Source organism: Syngnathus typhle, linkage group LG11 (assembly GCF_033458585.1).
Source record: "Syngnathus typhle isolate RoL2023-S1 ecotype Sweden linkage group LG11, RoL_Styp_1.0, whole genome shotgun sequence".
Lineage (NCBI taxonomy): Eukaryota > Metazoa > Chordata > Actinopteri > Syngnathiformes > Syngnathidae > Syngnathus > Syngnathus typhle.
The window spans coordinates 5,248,163-5,272,883 of record NC_083748.1 but is presented as its reverse complement, the minus strand read 5'-3'; the positions used below and the strand labels follow the sequence as shown (position 1 = coordinate 5,272,883).

The following is a 24,721-nucleotide window of genomic DNA, read 5'->3' as shown; positions in this document are numbered from 1 at the left end:
TTTATCTTCCTTGTCAGACATGCTGTGAGAAAAAAAGAAAAGAAAAATGGACTCTGAGGATATTTAGACGCTGGATATCTTTATCCCTAAGGAGCATCTCCTGGGTTCCTTGTAAAGAATGCCACACAGTAGGTCGGTTTTGCTTTAAAGTCAAGTGCTACTAAATACACAGGGGTCTACCGGGAGCAATTTTTCTCTCGGTGGATTAAATTCCAAAAGGCGGCAATACCTTTGTCGGGCACCATGACGACATGGCTTTGTTCTTTTGCCTTTGTAGAAGGTGTCAAACCACAAGAGACTAAATGTGTTGGCGGGGATGCAGATGAAATACTGAAACGATATGCGGTCCACTATCTTAACTCAATAAATTACACACTTGGGTTCAAAGTCACAACAATTCCATTAACACATCCAAATCAGGAGACACATTCAATAGATTGGCACAGATAAGTAGGAAATGCAATGCCGGTTCATTGAAAAACCAAAACAACCAAATGCTGACAGTCAAGAGCAGCAGCTAAACTAATCTTGCTTTGTATCCTCTAAAGTACTAATTAAGTTGGATCAACACTGCCATTGATTGAAAATGACATTCACTTCATTATGTGAGTCATGAGTGTAAAGATTGCGAATGATCATGAGCTACCTGAGTGAAGTGGAATAAAACAGCCAGGCCGAGGGAAATAGCATGCACACGTCTCCCACCATTACAGACTCTCAGCAGCCCAAACAGCTTGTCAAAGTGGCTTCAATCCAAACATCTATAACCGATGCTTTCCAAACATACTGACACTTGGAGTGCGGCAGATAAGCGCCACTGAGCTCACAGTCATTTACAAGTGAGATGAGTGCTTTCATCAATACTTATTTTATTCCGCTCGTGAACGATGACGAAACACAAATAATCTTGCTGAGAGATGAATTGGATTGAGGGGATCGTCAAAAAGTTATACAGTGCAGGGTATTACTCAACTAGAGAGAGTACTAGGAATATATTAATGTGAGGCATTTATTAGGCAGCATGTTTAATTCCAAAGTTGAGGCAACCAAAGATACTTTAAAATGAATAGAACTGTATTTTAGCGACTGTGTCCAGGGTCGATGAAATAATTTTAGTACTTAGGTGGGAGTATTTTGTTTGCCCATATGCATTATAGATTTCAAAAAAGCTCAACATGGATATACGTATTAATAGAGTATCGTAGGCATGCAATAAGTCATTTATCTGGAGATTGTTTAGTTGGCTTTGTTCAGTATGGAATAAAATGATGTCCTATTCCTCTCTATCACCCCGATATGCCCAAAAAAAAATAATAATAATTTTGTCAGTACCCTTTGCAACTTTTACCCTGGTACACTCCACTCTGCATATAGCAGCACCATGTCGTTAAACTATATTGCTAAACGTCAGCTTTACAGATGCAACGCCTGCTACATTTTAAAGCCATCATCTTTTTTTTTTTTTTTTGTTCAAGTGGGGCCGAGCGTCTATGAGAGGAGGCTGCTATTTGACAAATGAACAATAACTGTACAGTACTGTGTCTTTTTTTTTTCAATGCCACAGCATGGAAAATAAGATAAGGTATAAGGGCACAGCAGACAATCCATTGCCCTTGAGTAAATAATACAAAACAAATGTGCAGAGGTAAAAATAAAACCATTGGTGAAACATTAAACAAATCATAAAGCAAGACAGCAGAAATAACTAACAGGGAAGACGTAAAAACTGCAGAGATAAAGGGAAAAATGATGCATAGCTTTGTTCCTGTGGGAGTCTTTTGCTATGACATCATCCCTCTTATGAAAAATGCTTCTATCCCACACTCGCACACACACACACCCGCACACACACACACACACACACACACACGCCTTAAATAACTTTTAATCAAATTTCATCGTGTGGGTTTCGAGGCTACTTACATCAAGGTTCATAAGCAACGCACACAGGAAAGTGACATGTTAGATAAGAGTTCTCATCGCAATCATTGCCTCATTCTCGGAGGTGGGCGATAAAATTTAATAATAGCTTGATTTTTTTTTTTGCCCTCCATGAACGTTTATTTATATTTATTGATATAAGGCTTTAATATCTGATTGCATTGCAGTGTCTTAGTAGCACCTGCAAATGTGACATCATACGCTGCAACTGTTTGGATAAATGCTGATGAGGCGATTGGACTGAAAAGACTCGACTAGATGGTGTCTTGAGTCGTTATCGGGAAACCAAGTAAGACTGCATGTTTGTGTGCTGCGGTCCTGTCTTGTCCTCACTACCTTCCAGCTTCAGGCTCAGCCCAGCTGTCTGCATTTCTTTTTCCACTCACTTGCACAGAGCAAATGCCCTTAATAACCATTTAGCTGCTGAGGCACGCTTGTCGGTCCTCCATTCACAGCCTTAGCTGCTAATTACCTTTTCAAGGCAATGGACATTTCTACGCCGCCTCGATGCCTTCCTTTTCTTTTCACTGAGCGGTCAAGCTAGCTGATTGGTGAAGGATTAACGGATTCCGCACAAACATCATCTTTGTTCCTATTACGAAACAATTTGCGTATAAAACAATTGTGATCTCGGTAAAGTGTCGGGAAGATTATTCTGGAATAATGGATTTGGTCTTCATTAGGATGGACTCTGAAATATAAATCATGTGATCAACGATCCACACACAATTGAGATACGCTAAATGGGGTTGCTGGTGCTACAAATATAAGATTTCCTGCACGGCAGAGGCAGGCTGAAATTATTCCCATCATTAAAAAATTAATGACATTTGATTACATATAACATTAACTTTTATAGAGGAGATGTGTGATTTCAATCAGTAATTCCTACATAGGCAGTCATCTACTAATTAATTTGACGTTACCACGTCAGTTATATCAAAAAGAAGGGCTTCTAATCTATTTTTCACAAATATGCATTTAGAAATCTTTAAATTATCACGCTTTTCACTGTCACGAGCTGATTTAGAATCCCGTTTAATCTACTGTTAAGAGAGGCGGCTCGGAAAAAAACAAGTCCAGGTTTCAAGCAATTACAGCCAACTTTAACGTGTTGTTTACATATTGTAAGAATGGGAATAGCGGCCTTGATTGAATAGTAATTCACTTCCTGCTCAGGTCAACTGGGAGAGGCAAAGACGTAGAACTGAGGTGGCATCGTGCATACCGAGCACACGTTACTCCATTTCCCGCATATGAAACATCGGCTTCTTCTGCAATTGTTTTATGAAATACAAAATGCCCTCTCAATCTAATCATATACAGAAATGCATTACATTCCGAGAGCAAGTTAGTTATTTTTTTCCGTAAGCTGTTTTTGGACCTTGGAAGCTGTAAATACAATTTAACAGAGTGCTTCTCACCTCCTGGGCCCATCTAGTGAGGTGCCCTTTACCAAAGCACATAACCTCTATTTCCCGCTGGACAGCTTTGTTTGCACAGGGGCCTCAGGTGCTTGCTACAAATGTGTATGGCTGAACATGAAGCAGTAATTTCAAGAAAAGAAAAAAAGAAAAAAAAGGCTAAACATGCGCTTTGCAAAACTGTTGTGTGCCAATAAATACATTGTAAATATTACAGCAAAAAAATAAATCCATGTTCTTGAACAAGTAAACCAATGAAGATCGCAAAGTGATGTTCAGTAAATTTAAATTGTGAGACTGGTGGGTGGATGATTTATAAATAGTGAATGCCATGAATGCAGCATGTTTATGGTAGCATTTTCTGTGTTTACGCCCCCCCCGCCCACAAAGTGCGATGTTGCGAATATATCCTTCGATTTTTTTTTTCTAATCTTAGAGTCAACCTCAGTTGTTGCCTATTAAAGGCTATTCAGAAGCACATTTTAACTTCCACTGTCCACATGTCAACGCTCGAGTAAAAAATGTCAGACACGTGTTGAAATCTCATAAATGTGAGAGCTCATTTCAGCCGGCATCAAAGCGTGGAGTCTGTGTGTCTTTGTCCGGTGAAATAAGCACCCACCTACAAAGCAGAAAGACTCCCGTGGTGTTCAAGTACTTGCTTTATGTCCATCTTAGTGTCTCAAAGTCAAGCTAGTTGGAGAACAATGTCTAAGCAGAATTGATGGTTATATTAAGCAATACTTTTTTTTTTTTTGGTAGGCTCCTCTCTTTTTGTCCATTCGCCTAAAAGGACAAAAAGATTGCCTTCATGGTTTTGTAGATTGTAGTCACCTTTCTGGTAGCATTGGACAATTTCTGACTGCAGCTGCATCCTTAATGTATGCAAGATAAAGTACAAGGACACAAATGTGCCTCAGTATGAGTGGTCACTTTGGAGGGGGGGGGGGGGGGGGTATGGAGGAGGCAAGTCTTGATTTCCCCAAAGCACTTTGTTTGGCATTAAAAGTGTGTATGCTAACAATAATGAGAAGCAGGAGGGAGGCCAAGAAATACAGCTGTTTTCGCATCTGGGCCAACTGTTGCTGTGTGCGTCTGATAAAAACATTTGGCAATAACGCAGATAAATCTTGTATCTCTGTGCAGTGGCTTTGACTTTCTGTTCAAATGAAGGCGAGTTCAGGAGGCGATGGAATGTATTAAAAAACAAGAAAGTAAAAAAAAAAAAAAACACTTGTACAACTCACAAATCATACATTGTCTCTCCACGGGGACCAATAAAGTGAGAAAGACAAACAAACTGAGATTCTGAAATGAGATTTACCTGAGTAGGACCAGTAGGAGTCCCCAGTTGCCCTCCTCTCCCTTATTAGACCTGCGCTCCCATGATGCTTTGCTCCAGCATGGTGAGGCTGGCCATCTGATGCAACTGCAAAGAGAAGAGAACATTTAGGAAGGCTGCCAAAATGCAATTGCCAAACGTTAATGTTGTGCTAGGCCAGTGGGTTGTAAATATGACTCATTCATAGCATTTCCATGCTTGCAAGTTTATATTACTGCTCAAGTATCTTATCAGATGGAAGTTGCTGCAACTCCCAGCATGGTGGTAACCCCAGAGGGAGATGATGATCAAAACACTCTAGCCAGTATCTACCATCCCAGTGTCTTATCCTTAGAGGCAATAACAAGAAACGTGTGCCAACGAAAACCTCTCGCTTCTACTCCAGTAAGCATCGTTTGACACAAAGCTTGAACGGCTGGCAATGATCATCACCATCAAGACCTGCAGACAACAAGATTTGCCAGCCTGCGGAGCCTGTGATGTGTTGTGCACTCCAACAGTTACCAACAATTACATCCATTTCTGCAGCAGCTGGCCTGGAACTCAGCTGCACCACTGATGCGCTACAGTGCGGCTGCCACAAGCAGTGACACTGTCAACTGCGCAGGATTAAAACGCACATTTTCTTGTTGTACTTTGACAACCATCAAACGGATTTTGGATTTTGTAGGGCTTCAGACTTCAAAAACCACGTGGAATCGAGTGGAACCTCTAGAATTTTAGGCCACTGAATCATATATATATATATATATATATATATATATATATATATATATATATATATATATACACCGTAATTTTCGGACTATAAATCGCACCGGAGTATAAGTCGCACCAGCCATAAAATGCCCAAAAAAGTGAAAAAAAACCATATATATGTATATAAGTCGCTCCTGAGTATAAGTCGCCCCCCCACCCAAACTATGAAAAAAAACGCGACTTCTAGTCCGAAAATTACGGTATGTATATATATATATATATATATATATATATATATATATATATATATATATATATATATATATATATATATATATATATATATATATATATATAAATCTGATTTATCATTTAATTGAAAAAAAAAGATTAGTCAATTATTTAAAAAAAAATCAGTAGTTGCAGCTCTCAAATTGAAAAGTCACATGTTCGGCAAGGTATCGGTCAATCACGCTCAAGGGTGATCGGTATCGGTTTTACGCAGCTAAAAACCCAGATCGGAACATTCCTAGATAAAAGTCTTTGACTTGCATCTCTTGTGTATTCCAGCACCTCGTAGCCTTTCCCACCCCAGCAGCCATTTAAATAATCTTGGCTGTTACTAATAGTTGCATCATTACTGGGGATTAATTAAACAGCACCGCATCAAGCCAAGTTCTCCCTTGCACTTTCAGTCAGCACATTGATGCCTCTAAATATGGCAGTCGCTATCACGTGAGTCGATTCCAAATCGAACGCAATGCATGCAAAGGAAGGTCAGAGAGGTTACAGGGAGGAAACGTCATAAATAGCCGCTTTGTGATCACATCTATCAACTTGCAGTGGATTAAAATGATGCGTGTGAAACAGAGAGCGAGGCTGCATCTGCGGCAGAGACTGGCAGCATATTTGAAGGCAGGTTGTGAAACAGGAGGGCTGTGCAAGCTTTGATCAGAGAGCATAGGAGACAGCTCCATGTCAACAGTTTACTCTCATCCACGTCAGCTGTCCCCCGAGGGCAAAGGATTAAAGCCATAGCATCGTTGATTGAGCCGAGCAGAAAATGCATTTTGCGCTGGGCCTTGAGACGGACGAGAACCAAGCTGCGCTTAAACCTTCCTTTAAGTTAAATGTAGGAATCTCTTGCAAACTGCGATTCTATCCAATGGTTTAACACAGACATTTTGTGTTTTTAAGTTTTATATTTTAATAAGAGAGACGGTCAAAGGCCCTATGGATAAAGAGCATGTAATGTCTCAGCATACAGAACTCCTTTCTCCCTTTTTGTCACCCTGAGGGCAATCTCCTCTGCTGCTCTACTGAGCTATTTGTTCCATAATATCACACTCAACAACAAGCCAATAAACCCCACACCCCCCTCCCCGCGGGAGCCTTGGGAGTAAAAAAAAAGAAAAAAAACAACAACACAACAACAACCTAACAACCACCACAGGAGCATTTCACCTGCATTAGACATCCGGGAGTCAAGTTAAAATATCATACTATAAAGTGCATGTAGTGAAAAGACCTTTATCAAGGAGGCAGGTCTTCATTGAAACAACCATATTTTTAGAATAATATTATGCTTAAAAGAATTAACTGAAGTGACTGACATGAAATTAAAATGAATGATAAACAGGAAAAGACACCGATCACACTAAGCATAGCTTACCCCCTTTGAAAAGAAATATATTAGACGTTTTCTTTTAGATAGAACAAGGTCGCCCTATGGAGTTTGACCTTGAAATGGGGTCAAATGCAACAATGAGACAATGTGGGTGAGGTCCCCCTTCCCTGCAAGCAGCTTACGGCGGGGACATCCTTCAAGCGTGGAAGGAGCTTGAGCCGGTAGGCAATATCGAGAGGTTCCGATTAGATAGAGTCGGGCTTGCCTTGACAAAATGCTTGCTCCCAGCTCGATTCCACTCTGGAGTTGGTCAGAGAGAGAGAACCCTGATCTGGGCTTTTTTGTCCGGTGTCAAGAGTTCGGTCCGCATAGCCAGCATTAACTCCCATTTGTTCCCAGAGAAGATTAGACTCCACCATGGCTGCCCTTTGTCAACGATTCCGTTCATAACTTTTATGGATGGAATTTCTAGACACAGTCAAAGCGGGTTCCGGTTTGGTGGCCTCGGTATTGCGTTCCTGCTTTTAGCAGACAATGAAGTCCTGCTGGCTTCATCAAGCTGAGACCTTTTAACTTTTGCTCGCAGCTGAGTGTGAAGCAGCTGGGAAGATGCAAGTATTTACGGGTTTTTTGGAGTAGGAGATTGACGGGCCGACCGGTGCGGCACCTGCAGTGATGAAATGCTCGACATCGGAAGAAGGAGTTGAGCCAAAATGGCAGGTTTTCCATCACCTTTGCCATCATCACCTTTGGTCACAAGTTGTGGGTTGTGACCGACAGAACAAGATCACAGATACAAGCCTCCGTGGGGTGCCCAGGCACTCCCTACCTTAGCCTGCTGCCCTGGCAACAAGACCTCAGAATAAATGCAAGAAAATGGACAGCTTGATAAAGTGTTAAAATATACCTGTGTTATACCATTAAAGTATTCCGTTTACTTTTGCTTGCCCAAACAGTGTCACTGCTAATTCAGGTCTAATCTTAATATGCCATCAAATAATTCTAAATAAGATTACAGTGGTTTATATTTATGTGATGCAAAAATTAAATTTAAACATGTTGATTTACACAACATCCATTATATCGCTTTAAGCAATAGCATGGAAAGATAATAAAATAACACCAAGCTTGTTTTTGTTGACGTTCTAGCTTTGAATGATAACCAAAGCCATATGCTCAGGCACTCAAATGCACGCAATTTTTGGTTTCCTTATGCTGCTGCTGCTGCTGCTGCAGCGGCGGCGTAAAAGTTCACAGCACCCCCCGAGGCACCCCACAGGTCCCATGAGCAGATAAGTCATAGCGGTTCCAAACACTGTGGACTGACGAATTGAGCAGAGCAAGTAAGATGCCACATTGGGCAACAAAGAGGTTTGCTAATGTGACCGTTTGAACCCAAGTGGGATTAAAGAAACAAATGCAATAAACAAAAACAAAAAAGAAATTAATATTGCTCTGGCCAGGAGGGATTTTTATCTTTGTTGTTGTAATTTACATGGGGAAATTGTTAAGAGGCATAGGCATAGGAGGACTGACTGGAGGGGGAGGCAACAACAAATGATTCTTGTAGCTTGTACAATTAATGACTGGTATTGAAAATCAATTGTGTGCTGAATATTAAATAAGAAACATGGCACTTCCTCTGTTCCGATCCCAAGTTATTGTGACACCTGTTTTAAACAATCGTGAGTCAAAGATTGAAGCTTCTCGTCCTTGAGACGATTTCATTTGGACTGGAGAAAGACAACCTCGGACATGACAAGATTGATCGGGTCACTATGACGGTTCACATTCAAATAACACACATTTTTTGGCGAGTCATCATGTGGCGCACTTGGGTTTCACATTAATTAGCAGAAGCAGTGATGATCTCCCACCTTGAAAGCTTCTACCTGAATGCGATTGCAGCTAATGACTAGAATAATTAGTAACACAGCAAGGTGAATCTGCGCCAACATGAGTGTCGGAGGCGAGACGCTCGCCCAAAACCATTTTCACATTTGCTAACTTGAGACCATTTCCAGGCACAAATTGTGTGAGTAATTATAACAGGATGATAATGCGAGATTGAGATGATGCCAGACTTGTCGCTTAATGATGCATAATGTGAACTGGCTACAAACCTAAAAGTAGCAAAACAGATATTAACAGCATCAAGTAGTCGCTGGATTGACTATTTTATAAATGCCGTGTTTTCTGCACTATAAGGCGCACCTAAAAACCTCCAATTTTCTCAAAAGCCGACAGTGCGCCTTATAATCAGGTGCGCCTTATATATGGACCAATATTGAGCCACTACAGCAGGCGTGACCAAAGTCCAGCCCGCAGGCCAAATGTATATATCTTATATATGGACAAAGTTTTAAAATGGGTCATTCATTGATGGTGCGCCTTATAGTGCGGAAAATACGGTACGTAAACAATAAATTGGATTTATAGTGGAACTTCTAAATTAGAATGTCACAATGGTCGTACAGTTTGTAAACCTACCATAAGGTTTTAAGATCAATTTTTATTATTTTGATTTTCTCCAACTGTGATCAACCTTTAAGGTTCGACCGTCTCAAACTGCTAAGCTCGTCACGTTTTATTTTCTTCGACAGAGACGTACCTCTGTGTGTAAATTGCGTATAAGTAACGGCAAGTAAAAAGAAGCCATTTTGGAAGTAAATTGCCTCCACCAGCCTCTGGCGTGTGATGTATGGCGTTTCTCACCTTGGTAGCAGAATAGCTGCAGAAAAACTATCATGCCATAGTGTCATCACCCATTATCAAGAGAGTGCTCGCTCACAGCTTTTCAGTTTCATTTACAAAAAAAAAAAAATTACTTGTAGGAATATATTATGTGCCCTGACATCATTTCACCTTGTTAGGTGAAGACTTTCACTCCAAAAAGGTGAAAATTAACACTCACTTGTAACACGTGAGCACTTTATGCAGTATTTGCCTAGAAAGGGTGATGACAGACGTAGCATCTGGAAGAAATGTAATAATTTCTCACATGTCAATCAGTCTTTGGCATTTCTGCCGGGCAGCCTGCTTCACATTCATCAACTAACGCGTACCATGGATACTTTGATTGAATGGGAGGCAAACCTCATTCCACTTCAAACTATTTCCATATTTCCAGTTTGAGAGGAAGAAGAAAAAGGCCTACCATTAAATTGCCTAATTAAGACAAAACAAAAAAATAACAGCCCCATCATTTTGTCAGAATTCTCACCAAACAGGAGTGAGCTTGAGGGTGGTTTCACAGCCATCACGAGCGTGTAACGGCTCTCGATTTAAATTGCTTTGCATATGCGGCATAAGAAAAAAAAATGCAGGGAGAGACAGCTGCTGTCTGTACAATCTCATCAGCAAAGCATTGAGGCAACTGTCAAATGACATCTGCTTCTCTTGAACAGTTTTTTTAAGTGACGCGCAAGAACACATGCAACTTTTCTGACAAATGTTTAACGAAGGCTTTACGGCGATGCTATTTTCTTTCAATTAGGAATGTGTGGTTCTCCGTTTTTATGTTCAACTGGGCCCAGGGCTCGAAACTAACGATTGCCCGATTGCCCGGGGCAAGTAGCGATGGCAGACGGGCAAGTAGAATTTTTTCCTCACTTGCCCGAACTTGCCCTGCCATAATACCATGTTTTCAAGCTGTAAAAAGACGATTTTGTGCATAATTTCTCGCAACTTCTGCCGCTTCTGGTCCGACATTTTGTTTTCTAGGGAGCGGTTAGTTTCTCGTGTAAGTCTGCAATACATTGATAACGGCAAAGCGCTTCGTAATTAAATGCATGCTCTCTCACCCGTCCCTGGCTCTTCTGCGCCTGCGCACCAGCAGAGCTTGTTTCCGGTTGGCGGATACGAAGGCATATGAAGGCAAAACTTATAGTGTTGTCTTTTTTATTGCAAAAATGTGTCGGGCAAGTAAAAATCCACTCCAAAAAAATTAGGGCAAGTAAAATTTTGTTTCGGGCAAGTAAAATTTTCTCCAACTTGCCCGAGGGCAACTTGGGCAAAAAATAAGCTTCGAGCCCTGGGGCCTACACTATGCAAATGGAGCATCATTCAAAATCAACAGACTTACTTTTGAACGAGGGCCAATTTCAAGTCTGGTCGGCCGTCACGATTCACAATGTTGCGGGGAAAATGAGAAACGATTGGCTGACGCCGAGCAGTCGTACGACATTTGGATGAATTTCAAGCTCGTTTGAAATTTGGTCGGCTGCGACTGTGATCACGCACGGATGAGTTAGATTCCCCAATTTTTGAGTCTTGCAAAGTGGATGAAGTGCCAGCTCAAAATCAAGTTAGGTCGGATGCCGCTTCACGTGTTTACTGTGTCTCATTTCGGTAGAAATGAAAGGAATGGGCATTTGAAAGCATTATTGTGAGTCAGTCTACATACAATGGCAAAGTCAATTGAAACACTTAACAGTCAAATTTGTGCTCCTGGTGCCTACAAGAGTTAAGCATTATAGCAATATTACCATAGTTTCCGGACTATAAGGCGCACCTAAAAAACTAAAATCTTCTTAAAAGCCGACAGTGCGCCTTATAGTCCGGTGCGCCTTATATATGGACCAAATTCCTAAATTTAAACTGGCCCGAAGCATTGTGTCATGAAATCAATCATAAGTGGCCCGCTGAAGACTATGAATCATAAATCAAAAAGACTGTGGATCATTATTTTGTGATTATAAAGTAATTTGTAGCATCTGACATTGAAATAAAAAAAAAGATAAAATGGAGAATGATTTGATTTGGATTAAAAATCTGACATGATGCATGCATGCCTTATATAAGGACAAAGTTTTCAAATGGGCCATCCATTGAAGGTGCGCCTTATAGTCTGGTGTGCCTTATAGTCCGGAAAATACGGTACTAACGCAGAGCTTGAGCACTTCTATCACACGGTATGAGTCGGAATGTAAAACAGTATGCCTAGCTGAAGGGAGTTTGTGTTAAAAAGGGGAATTTTAGAGTGGGATGTGCATGTGTTTTTCATTCCTGGGGAAGTGGGCGATGTGGCTCGATATCCCCTTAAGTGTTCAAGTCACACTAGGGAACCTACCAGCATGTGAAATGCCAAGATCAGCCAAAGATCAGGCACATAGAGACTCGCCTTTAGGGGCTGCAACGTCAAGCTCACAAATGCTAAAGCAACTATTCAAATCGCAATGAAGAGAATTTGGTCTACACAGCTAAACGCAAACAAGCTCGTTCAGCAGAGTACACAAGAAGCTCCAGGCCAGAGAAATAAAGCCATACAATTAAGCCTGGCAGTAAAACAGACCCTCAGGAGGAAACAATTCAATCGTTCAAATTCACCTTAACCCATTGTCATGTCTTTTCCAAGTCTGACGGCCTATTGATGCCAGTCTGGCTTTTCATTCGCCATGTTAATTGACAGCTGGTGCTACCGCAAACAGTGGCGAGATGTTTGTTTCAACTCCTTGCTGGGAGCTGGGAACCTCAAACACAACTTCCTGAGAAAATAAGTAGAATTGATGCCAGAATGAGCGGCACCAACTTTGAAATAAGTCCAGAACACACATTTACGCACACACCCTCTTGGGCATTGTGTGTATTCCGGCCTTGGACTGCCGTCCAAATAGAAAAGAATTTAGCCTGAGATTCATCAGGGAACTTGAACAACAAAGCAAGCAAAATGGGAGGAAGGGCAAAGAAGGCACACTCATCTTGCTCATTAGGCTGCACTTACACTGCAGTCTGTTCGGGGAAGAAGTGGATAAGGTCTTGTAATTAAATTCTCATCTAGGCGCGTCATCAACTGACAACCTGACAAAATCGCAATTTCCGCCAAGGTGTTATATAAGCCTAGTATTTTTTATTTTTTTTAAGCATGTCGGCTATGTTGTTTGTTAGGGTGGGCAAGAGTCTGGAAAAATAGATAAGCTCAATGTTAAGAATTCCGTCAAAAGTTGTAATCAAGGAAAAAAGAAGTGTTGTTGATTCATTTGACACGTTTGCTATCACAAGTTTTTCCATCCAGGTTTAAAAAGAGAAAATCCATGAGTAAAAGAACAAAAGCCTGACTGGAATGCAGCCGCTCATCATGTTCACTCGCACCTCCTCTACCTGGCTGCTGGCTTCTCGCCGAAAATCAATTAATCGGGGTGTCAATCGTTCCCAGACAGTCGTGCCCGACTTGCTCATCGACCCACGGGATCTCTGGATTACAGCGACCCGTAAACACCGCATGATGTTGGGACCGATTTGTGTGCGTGTGTATTTGAGTGTGCATGTGTTCAACTCGCGGGCTAGTTAGCATTGTGGAAGCTGAAGGCCTTTACGGATCATCAAGCATTTACATCCACTCAGTGCATTCGGGACACAATACCAAATATGTTATGTTGGCCACTTCAACACTTCAAGAGCGTGCAAACCCTTTCCTGTGGATTTTGATCAGATGAAACAAGTCAAGCATTAAGGTCATGTGCACATTGAGAAAGGTATTCTTAGAATCGTGTTTGTTTATACTCAGAGACTGTAGGTTAAGTCAGGCTTGAAAAGATATTTCAGAATATTTTAAGCAAAATCAATATTTTTTTAAAAAATCACAGATGTTAGTATATTTTGGTTTTGATATGAAGATTGTCATAAATTGTATATTTTATTGTAACAGTTTAAAAAAAAAAAACCTGACAAAACAGAAAAGAACGTGTTTTCCGCACTATAAGGCGCTTTGTCCATATATAAGGCGCACCGGATTATAAGGCGCACCTTCAATGAATGGCCCATTTTAAAACGTTGTCCATATATAAGCCAAATACATTTGCCCTGCGGGCCGGACTTTGGACACGCCTGCTGTAGTGGCTCAATATTGGTCCATATATAAGGCGCACCTGATTATAAGGCGCACTGTCAGCTTTTGAGAAAATTGGAGGTTTTTAGGTGCGCCTTATAGGCCGGAAAATACGGTAAGCACATTTTGCAATTAGTCCGCACATACGGTATGTTTTCCCTTTTCCTTGATTATCGCTTGTTATTCTGCTTTTCCTAAAAGAATTTCTCTTGGGGCTTGTGTTTGGCTAACTAAAAACAAAACAAAAATTCAGTAAGCCTACATAGTGATATCATTTTAAATTATGATCTCACTGGACTGTAGCTATATCTTATATTGGAATGAATCATGGACAATATCCCATGTGCTGCCCTGTTTGAAACAAAGATCAAAGTCTTTAGAGCATTCAATCAAGCTTGAATAAAAAAAAATGAGGCGGAGGAGGTAGGGCACATCCTGGTATTTAGTCTATATTGATAAGATGTTGATAAAGAACCATTGTTCTATTGTCTGACTCAAACCAAGTCTTATGAATGAAAATGTCCCGACTTCCTGTAAGGAAGGAGAGAGCATTTACAAAAGTGGCTGAATTTCAAGTCCAGGACGGCTTCTCAAAAACCAGTGAAATGATTTAGTAAATCTAAATTCTGTCAATCCGCTGTCGACTGCACTTCAAGGGCAACACTCCTACAGTGAATTAAGTACATTAAATGGCCGCAGTGCCCGCTGATTAAGTGCATCAGGGGCTCTGATGAAAACCATTAACAAGATTAAACAAATTCAAGGATATTGACCTCTGTAGTAGACCCGTTGCTTTCAGGGAATACAATAAAGAATCTTGAAGCTGTCTGAACACTGTGGCATATCAAACCATCCATCCGGCTACAATTTTATTACCCTTTTCACCATCAAGTGATCCATTGCAAGGACTGTGTCAATAGCTCTCTGCCTTTACAAAGATAATAATTCAGACTTTTGATTGACAGTCAGAGAGATATTAATATATTACACGTGTGGAACTTCAGTGTAGCGTAGGAGCAATTTCTGAGATAGTTCTCGGAATATTGAAGGAGCAAACACTCAAGGTCATTCCTCTGAACACAATGGTTATTGGATAAAAAAAGAAAAATGCACCCATCTGTTCGTCAATTACCCCTCTACGTTTCGCTTGATAGATATTAGATCACGTATGAATCTTCCTCCATTAGTCCTCTACATTAGATATGCATTAAATCCCTGTAAAATGAAAACAAATGTTCATACTACATTTGACACCCCACAGAGAAATAACAGACATGTTGGAATTCAAAGATTTAAAAAGTTTTGTAAAATCAAGCTGAATCCAACTGTTAGTTTTAATACTTGCCAAGATACAGCCCCAAAAAGAAGAAAAAAAATCAAATAAACATGTATAAATAAGTATACATAACCCGAAGCTGACTGGCCAAATGACTCAGTGTTAGCCATAAATAATAACGGGTGCTCTAGGACTTCTTTGCATGCATCACTTCCAAACAGGATCTTCACGCCTGCCTAGGGCCATACAAGCAGTCAGTACTCTTTGCTTCCTCTTTAAATGCTCTTTGATGCTGCTCTCTGATCAATACTTGAAGGCTGCATTTAGAAATGATGAATAAAACCGTGGCGAGCAATGCGATACACGAACCACATCACTGAAACGATTGTACACTATTCAGTATTAGAGTTGGATTGCACATGATTTTTTTTTTTTTTTTGCTTCGATTTAACGAACTAGAATGCGACATTCATAATCACAACAGATGTGAGACGAAGGAAGCCATTAGTATCGACATCTGAGCTTACCGAGTTGATGATCAACAATGCATTCCAAAGTCGACATGTTATGATTCCTTTAGTGTATTTGTTTGTATTTTTCTGAAGGTCACACCAAGCCTGCATGCTTTATTTTCTATTGTCAGTGCCTGAAAATGTTAAGAATGGAATAAATTCTTTTCTTCAACTGGCAAAACTTTATAAATAAAGAAAATGACTTGTACATTCTACAGTCATTTTTATTTTTTTGTACTCTTTTGCCCTGCTGTTATTCTTGACATATCGACCAGGGATGTTTACTTTCTACACAGCTACAAATGGTGCAAAATATTTGTTACAGTCAGAGGTGCCATAAATAATTGATTAATCGACGACAAATTGATTATTACATTAATCTCATCGTATTTCAATAATCAACTAATAGTTTGGAGCCAATTTTTAAATAAAGATTTCCAAATCTTATGATCTCAGGCATCAAGCGGCACCTTTTTAATATTCCACCGTAGATTTCAGTTTACAGATGTCATAATGCGCTAAGGATGACGAGAACAACACATTGTGGTATCGGAGGTCATTGCAGAGATAATTCTGAAATGACATTTTCATCCAAGCGGAAAAAAGAAGCAACACTACTGTCTGTTTGAATAGAAGAAGGCAAGGTTATCATATTCACCTACACAATGAATTTAATTTGGTTGTCATGTCTGCTGGACAAAAGAAACCATGCAGCAAAAGCATTTTGATGGCTGCTGACCTCTTGACTGTGGATGTTTTTTCTTTTTATGGATTCAACATTCAAACTCCCAGCCCATGGGCCACAAACGGCCCGTTATGCAATTAGATCCGGCCCGCAGTTCAATTTGTTAAATAGCCCGGAAACAACCAGTGCAGCAAGCTTGAGTGAATTAAGACCAGTTCTCCTGTTCACAGCGACAAGTACTTTTTATCTGTCACTGACACACCACACACACACACATTAACATGTTTTGCTTAAGATCCTAGCGAACAGATTTTCAATTGCCCTAGCATTGTAAATCAGGATTTCAGATTCACCACCACAATCAAACATAGCAATAACTGCCATGAGATTATGAAGGATGTTGCAGGTAATGATCAAATTTCATTGCCAGAAGTAAATATTATATCAACTTTGTGTTCAATTAAAGAGGCCCTGAGTCAGTAAATAAAGTAATAAAGTAAGTAAATTCGCAAGTGAATTGAGACAAGGTCATCGTTATTTTACTATTCATAGTAAATGCCGTGAGATGTTTATTTTTAACATATTATATGGTTGGCTTGGCTCAATAAAGGTAGGGAAACACAATTTTAACTTTTACACCATATCTGAACAAAATAACGCATTTTAGAGGCAAGATAACAACACGTTGTGATAATTGTAAATGCAGTAAAGCTTGTCTTGTCATGTCAGATTCTACTTTAATAAAATGATGCTTAGTATCTGTAAAAAAAAAAAAATTGTCGATTCAATAAATGTTTGCTTTGTCTTTGGCCCACTGCGCAAATGCGTTATACACCTCTGGAACTCATTCACGGATGAGCTGAAGAGTAGCACTTAATTGAAGAGTGCTGCAAATAATTCAAGTCCTGCAACTACACAACAAAGCAGAATGTCAAAGGACAAGGTGTTATGAAAAGGTATTAACAGAGGCTTCTTTCCAGTAAGCAGTGTACTAAACTTAAAAAGGCAAAATCTCCAATAGTCTTATGATCAACACAGCCAGCCTTAGTATTTAGTTCTACTTCTATGGCGAAGACTCAAAAGGTAACGGCAGTGGTGACCTTTCCGAGATGCCGTGGACTGTTTTTCAAAAAGGTTCCGCTGTCTACACAAAAGTTAGCCACGGTGGCTATTACTGACTTTAGCTTTATATTTTTTTGATGTTCACCTTCGATACAAGATGAACCGGGGAAACAATAATTTCATATGAACATTTATAATACCTCATCTATCCTATCAAATATGAGTCACAGAGATTTAGCCCAAAAGCCGCTTTATCCTGTTTATTGCTTTCTGTCTTTTTCTATTTTCTAGGAATGTACGTGCAGTATTTGTTTTTGTATTAGTAGCATCAGCAAGGAATTTACTGTGATTTCCATTTGCTGTAATCTCTTGATCTACAATTCTATTTTGGTCAACATATACAGAAGACAGCATTCATAAAGTATCCAAAGAAAATGCTTACAGAACAAAAATTGTGCAGGATGCGATATGAAAAAAAAAAAACCCCACAATTGAATTGGAATGAAGGTTGGTCACAACAGTGACAGGTTGTCAAAAGAACTGCCAGCAATAAAAAGTGGACAGGTATGAAGGGATGAGTCGAGATGGATTGTTTGACAAAAGAATAATATGTGTGGTTGCAAAGCAAACAAAAGCAATTGAGACACGAGGCGTTAATCGATAATTCGTGTCCAGTCTGAACCTGGCGTAATCACGCTAAATCTCTCATATTAACGATTAAAGATAATGTGCTTTAAAGCCTGGTACGCCATATGTACGAAAATGTATTAAACTAAACCCTTTCATTGATAGTACGCCTAATAATACGGTGTGCCTAATGGTCCAAAAAATACGATACTTTGATTTATAAAGCTATTAACTGATCACAATTGAAATTTGTATTTACACTTGAGATAGAAGACTCAAAGAGATTGGAAACTGTTTTATCTTTGGACATGAGGAATAACAGGTCACCCTTATTGTAACTTTTGCTCTCCAAAGCATAATTCCACAAAAATACATTTTATCTCAAAGTAGCGGCCATGCTAAATGATTGTCTCATTTTGTCAGGCTGGAGCGGCGGAGTCACCACCAGTGTCATCAGCTCAACCAAAACCTTTTAATTGGACCAATCATCCATAACATTGAGTTGTCTTGAGAGCCGTGTGGCTGTTCAAGCGGAGCTGCTGCCTTCTACCGCCTGTTCCGCGCCGACTATTAAGCGTGGGACAGATGACGTGTTGAATCCCTGAGTGATTAGCCGTTACCTGGGGATAGGTCTCCTCGCTCCGGTAAACACTTGGGCTGGGGTTTAAATTGGCTGTGACAATAACATGCAGCAGCTGTCACAACTTCAGTGAGCAATAGTGTTTGACAGATGAGCAAACTTGCAGGTATTGCGATGACATTTGTATATTACAAAAAAAAAAACAGATCAGGATTTTTCTTGACGATTAGCAAATTCAACATCTGCGACTGGTGTCACGCTATCTCTTGTCAGAGCAGATTACAAATAGAAGGTTGGTCATTGTTCAGCAAGTGTGAAACTATTTGTTTCTGGAAAATTAAATTGCCGGAGGAAAAGGCCATGGTATTCAAATCCCCGGATAATTAAGGTTCTCCTACCAGGAGGATTTGGATGTGTGTAAAAGAAGTGAAACATTTGCATTTCCCAAGGGGAGACATGCCAACAGGATCGATAGGGCAGTCTTTAAAGTCCCTCCTAAAAACCATCCAACTCAGCACATTTCCCTCCACTCTTGAAATCCTCTGAAATTAACTCGCACCAGATTTCCTCCGTAGCCATTTTATATCAAGCAATCGTACCACTCCACCGCTGTACCGCGCCTCGGCGTCGCTTAAAATTCTTTGATTGCTTTGTCAAAGTACGGTTAAAAAGAAAGAAAAAAAAAGACCCCCTTCCTACTGGTGCGTTAGTGCTTTCTTTCAGTTGTAAGACGGAGAAGCATGTGAGAGTAACAAACAAACAAAATGTCAGTCTCCGTGAAAGGAAAGAAGAAGAGGAAAAAAAAACAATGCAACGTACTTCCATGGTAAATTAACTTCAAAGATTTACTGCTGACCAATGACTGAAAAGCACAATAATTAGTCAAGCCGCTTAGAGACAATTAACTTGACTTTTTTTTTTTATATATAGATTGCCTATATCAATGACACGATGGTGTTTAATTAAACTTTTTTTTTCCAGAAATTGTGAAATAGCTTTCGAGGCAGAAACCTATTTGATCAAACTATGTGATTTGTTTTTTTAAAAGTCTGAATTATTTTGTAGGTCATTTCCGGATAGCAGAGTAATTATAAAGTTTCCTTTTAAAAGAAGAGTCTTGGTAAACTATATCCAAGGGGTTTTTGTTTTCTAAAACGAACATATTGGATGTGTTTTGAGCGCAACCAAGGTGCACGAGTGCACGGCTGTGTTACGTTTCCATTCCTGCCAATCAGAGCTGAAGATGATAAACAGCCAGATGTGACTACTGCAGAGTGACTTCTCCCCAAAGACAATAGCCAGGTGTTAGCAACACCTCACGTCTGTTTTTGCAGGTACAGTATAAACGCGAAGGAAAATGTTTCCGCTTGCATTTTGCCTCCAACAGAGAAAACGCTTGAGAATGTTTTATGTATTTGTTTGTTGCTTCTTGGCAGTATGACAGCAAAAGCCAAAAGATCTGAAGATTAACTGCGAGGCATCGTTTCCAAGTTCACTTTGCATTCCGTAAATACAATAACTGTCTGTCCTGCCGCTGAAGTATACTGTTTGCGTTTTGTTTAATCAAAACAGTCGTAAGAAAATTAGCAACTTGCAGAAAATTCAATTTACGACAAATCGTCTTAATGAGGGCAAAGATGCATTTTCAAGCTTTTCTACAGCTGATCCAATCTAATGTATGGAAAGGTTAGGATCCCATTCCTGAAAGCCAATTTATCTACCTGTGTGAAACTCGAGGCCCGAGGGTCAGATCTGATCCGTGGCATCATTTCATCACTCATTGTGAGACACTTCATGCGAGCCAAATACGGAGACCACACAGGTGTGAAACCGACCCATATTGCACGGCCCACTTTTACAATTTTTGATTGACAATTCAATTCATGGTTTAAATATGGGGAAAAAAAAAAGATATTTTACATTTATCCTCTTTCACAGACATAACGGCCACCTTAGGGAACTACAAAATAATTTTGACACCCCTGACCTAGTCATATACATTTAGGGACGGACGGTAGTCGTAACGACAGGGGAAATTAGCCTCATGGACGGGGACGTCTACTGTCAGGCCATGGCGAATGTAGCCTGAAAGAAAGAAAACAACAATGAGCACAAAGCAAACACATGCTCTGTTGATGCACGACAACACAATGCAGGAAGAAGGGGCCTGAAGGTTCCATTGTTTCTACTCTCCATGGGGCAACGCTGACTGACAGCTCAGCTGTAAGCAAAGCTGACACAGTATCGCATCAAGGCAAGATTGTTTAAGGGGAAAGAGGATGTGAGGACCGAAGGACACAGGACATTTATTGATATGGCCGAGTCCTTGAGTGCAGCAGTATATGTCCTTTAGTGACACTGCCTCACAGCCTGGACATTCATCACATTTGTCAAGAAGCAAAGGAAATAAGTGCATTTGATTCCCCGGCAGTGTTTTCCTTTTGGTTTAGAGCAGCCTTGCCCAATCTGAGATGGAGTTTGCATGTGTGCGCGCGTCGCTTTTGTGGCCGGGACAGATGAAATGATTTGGAGTGAAGTGGCAGTGAGTCATTTCTAATTGATTAAAAAGCTACTGTGACCAGCAGTCTCTTGGCTAAAACACAAAGTGAGATTCAGCGCACAGATTGCCTCGGGTTTTCGGTGAGCTAAATGACATCAAAAATAACTAGTGATGTACAGCGCGCACACAAAAAAATTTGCATTTTATTTTTTAATTAAACTCCTCTGATGCACCACTTTATCGCAGATGGCAAACTCCGCACTTATGTCCACAGGCCATTTCGGCCATTTGTCACATTACGCTAGAAATAGTGCACGGCCATGCAAGCCAATTTGATTTTGATCAAATCTAGTGGCCTCTGGCACATTTCTGTAATGCCTTTTTTTTTGGGAGGGGGGGGGGGGATCCATTAAGCCGATGTGCCGTATGGATGCGAATCGAGCAACGCTTCCAATTTGTCCGATCTAACCGGACTTGTGTGCCTTCGAGCTTATCGATTCCTATTATCAACAGCAGCCACATTTTTTCTGACAGTCGCGCACTGAAAAACAGAAACGGCTAAATTTCTATTTGCAGCACTGTATAAAGATGAAACAGGGAAGCTTGGCAGCAAATCAAAGGAGAGGAGACAATATGAAGTGCCACGTTTCCTAACATAACTGCAGAGAAGACAAGGACATTTCTATAATATTTAAATATGATATACACGGTACTTAACACGTTTATTAGACCGCCACTCAATGAAAGGTTTATGTTGCAGCTGGACAAAGTTAATAGCCTTGGTAATTACCAAAATTACATCATTTCTGTAACGGTATACGCAAGTATGAACAAGTTCCTGAACCAAAATGATAGTTTTATGCTATATCTTTTATTGTGCTCCATGAAATTTTCAAACTGGTTGTTTTACAACATAATTGAACAAATAGTAAAGCAAGCACATTATAATTTCTTGCCACATATTGGTTATTTACTAGCATTCCCTTTTTTTTTTTTTTTTGGATGCATGACAGATTTCATTCATTTAGGTTTAAAAAGTTACACTCAGTTTGGGACTCCTTATTTGTGTTCAAATGGTAAAAACAAGCGCAAAGAAAAAACAAAAATAGTACTTTCAGGCAATGCTACTGTTCCAATGGTAAAAACAAGAGCCAAAAAAAACCAACCTAAAATAATACTTTCAGGCAATAGCAAAAAAATTAAATAGAATAGTACTTTCAGGCAATAGCACTGTCAATATCAGTCAAGGCAAATAAACACGAACATCTCAAGATAGCATTATCATAGTTTCACCCGCCATGAGTTTTATTCCATCTAATGGATCAGTAATATGGCCATTGCTCGAAAATAAGCAAACTAAATATGCGCTCATATGAAAAGTGCTCAAAGTTGCAATGTTTTCTCCCAATTGACCATGTAGCCAGTTGTACAGGCAGCTGGTCGAGAGACAACATCCTTGCAAAGTGCTGAGTCAAGAGAGAGACTTAAAGCATATGGTCCTAATGCCATTTTTATTATCATGAGGCAGCAAGATGTGCTGTCCTACATTATACGTACATATTGCACCAATTATCCGAAGAGATTCCAGAGGGAGTTCTTAACTATGCAGCAGCAAACATTCTAAATGTCTTATGGGCGTCAAATTAAAACCTCATTTTTTTTAAACAGGTACCTTCAACTGGAGGCGGGGCTTACCTCCTCCAAACAACTCTCTCATAGCAGGATAAAATCTTCACAAGTGATATAATCATTTGACATGAGTCTTTTTGGCAAAACAAGTTCAGAGAAATTATGTCAGTGATATAACAACCTCACAAGTCCACTGAGTGGTTTTACTGAGATTCTTCTTATTCTCCCACACATCCTGTTTCAACTGTAAAAACGTGTCTTAGACGGTCGCCAGAACTGTCTTTCAAAACATGAACTCCTGCTACAGACCACACTCGCCCACTCACATCATCGTGAAGAAAATAATTATTCGCGACTTGAAGTTTTAATGAAAAAAAAAAAAACAATTGCTTGTGCTGATAACTGATATAGAACCCATATTTTTGTGGGGGTGCCCAAAACTCACAGTGGGTGAAGCCTACATTGAAGATTCCCCAAAATAGGCACAAATGGTCATAAAGGATAAAATGGGACAAATTTGACTGCAGAATCTTATCTACCAGATTACCTTACCCAGTGTAAACTTGAGGAGGTATTCACACAAAAAGCAAAAGAGGACTCAAAGTAGCAAGTGAGCAATGTAAACCAACGTAACAGCTGCTACCTGCAGGCAAGGTAAGAAGATTTAGGATTAATGGGCCCATTAACATTGATTAAATCTCAATGTTAAATAGCGCAATTTAAGTGTCTACCAACTCCAGAGAAGAATAGTCTTGATTGAGCCAACCGAGTTGAGAGGTGTCGCAAGTAAATGTTCCATTCATTTACAGCACCGGTGTCAAACTCAAGGCCCGGGGGGCCAGATACGGCCCGCCACATCATTTTATGCAGCCCGCAAAGACAAATTGTGCATCAAATTCGTGTGTCATTACCAGAATTGTAAATTGTCTTCACTTTTAATAATATATATATATATATTTTAATATTTGACCAGTTTTTACTCGCCTGATTTGAAAACAAGTTATCTGTCAGTTTGTTTTGTAGCTTTTCCTGTATATAATACGAGGTGCTCATACATTTATTTAGGTTGACATAATGGCCCTCCGAAAGAAGCCCTCCTACAATGCGGCCCGCAAAAAAAATTAGTTTGACAACCATGACTTACAGTATTGCCTTTTCAAATACTAAAAATAATAAATAATCGGTAATGAATAGAAAAGCCTCACTGACTGAGCACCATTACGTGAACAGACTACGGTTCAACTAGATTTTTCAACCGCTGACCTTTGGTTCGTCCGGCAGTCAGCCTTTCTGCTTTGTGTCAGAGGTCCATTGAGGTATGCAATATGAAATAAGTCTGCTGTGTTCACAGCTTGTAAGGCGACAAGTCAATAAAAACGGCAGGCCGAGGGCAGGGAAGCAGGCAACTTGGGAGCATTGGGGGCAGAGAGGCTTCTGATTAAGACAGAAGCGTTCTTCTGGTGCATCACCGCTACTGATATGGAGGATAATTGGTGCCACACGCGAGTAGCAACAACATCAATCTGAGATAGAACCGCATTTAACGTTCTACCAATGCTATCAACGTTGAGGGATGACATTTGAGGATTTTAATTATATGGCTGAATAATAAATTGAGGGGGTGGCACTAATTTCAGGCTATTCCAGTTCACTACGAGTACAATCATTCACTTATGTCCTCACTGTGTTGCGAGATGAAACGGAATACGCGTGTTTAGCTCTCCGCTCGTGATGAAGTGGCATTGCAGGAAAACTGATGGATTGCGTTGGAGGAAGGAGCAGTTATAATAAAAAAATTACATTGAAAAATAAAGACAATTCTCACCCAATCTTCACACTCAGAGCGTACCGTCCTATTTTTAAGCAATTTCCTTATTCATTTTGAATGATGTCGGACACCAGATAGCCTCAGCTGGATGTTACTGTTCTTAATTGTCATTTGTGGAACAGAAAAAAAAAAAGGTGGAATTGAAATTTATGTCTGAATATTA

At 40.0% G+C, this 24,721-nt stretch overlaps 1 protein-coding gene across 1 annotated transcript in view; it reads right to left on the bottom strand.

Moving 5' to 3' along the window:
* Positions 1-24,721, bottom strand: part of ca16b (carbonic anhydrase XVI b) — an 83,926-nt gene that overhangs the window by 55,211 nt on the left and 3,994 nt on the right. Inside the window, exon 2 of the mRNA XM_061290912.1 lies at positions 4,690-4,794. Within this exon, the coding sequence (XP_061146896.1) occupies positions 4,690-4,794 (105 nt within the window). The remainder of the gene's footprint in view (positions 1-4,689; positions 4,795-24,721) is intronic.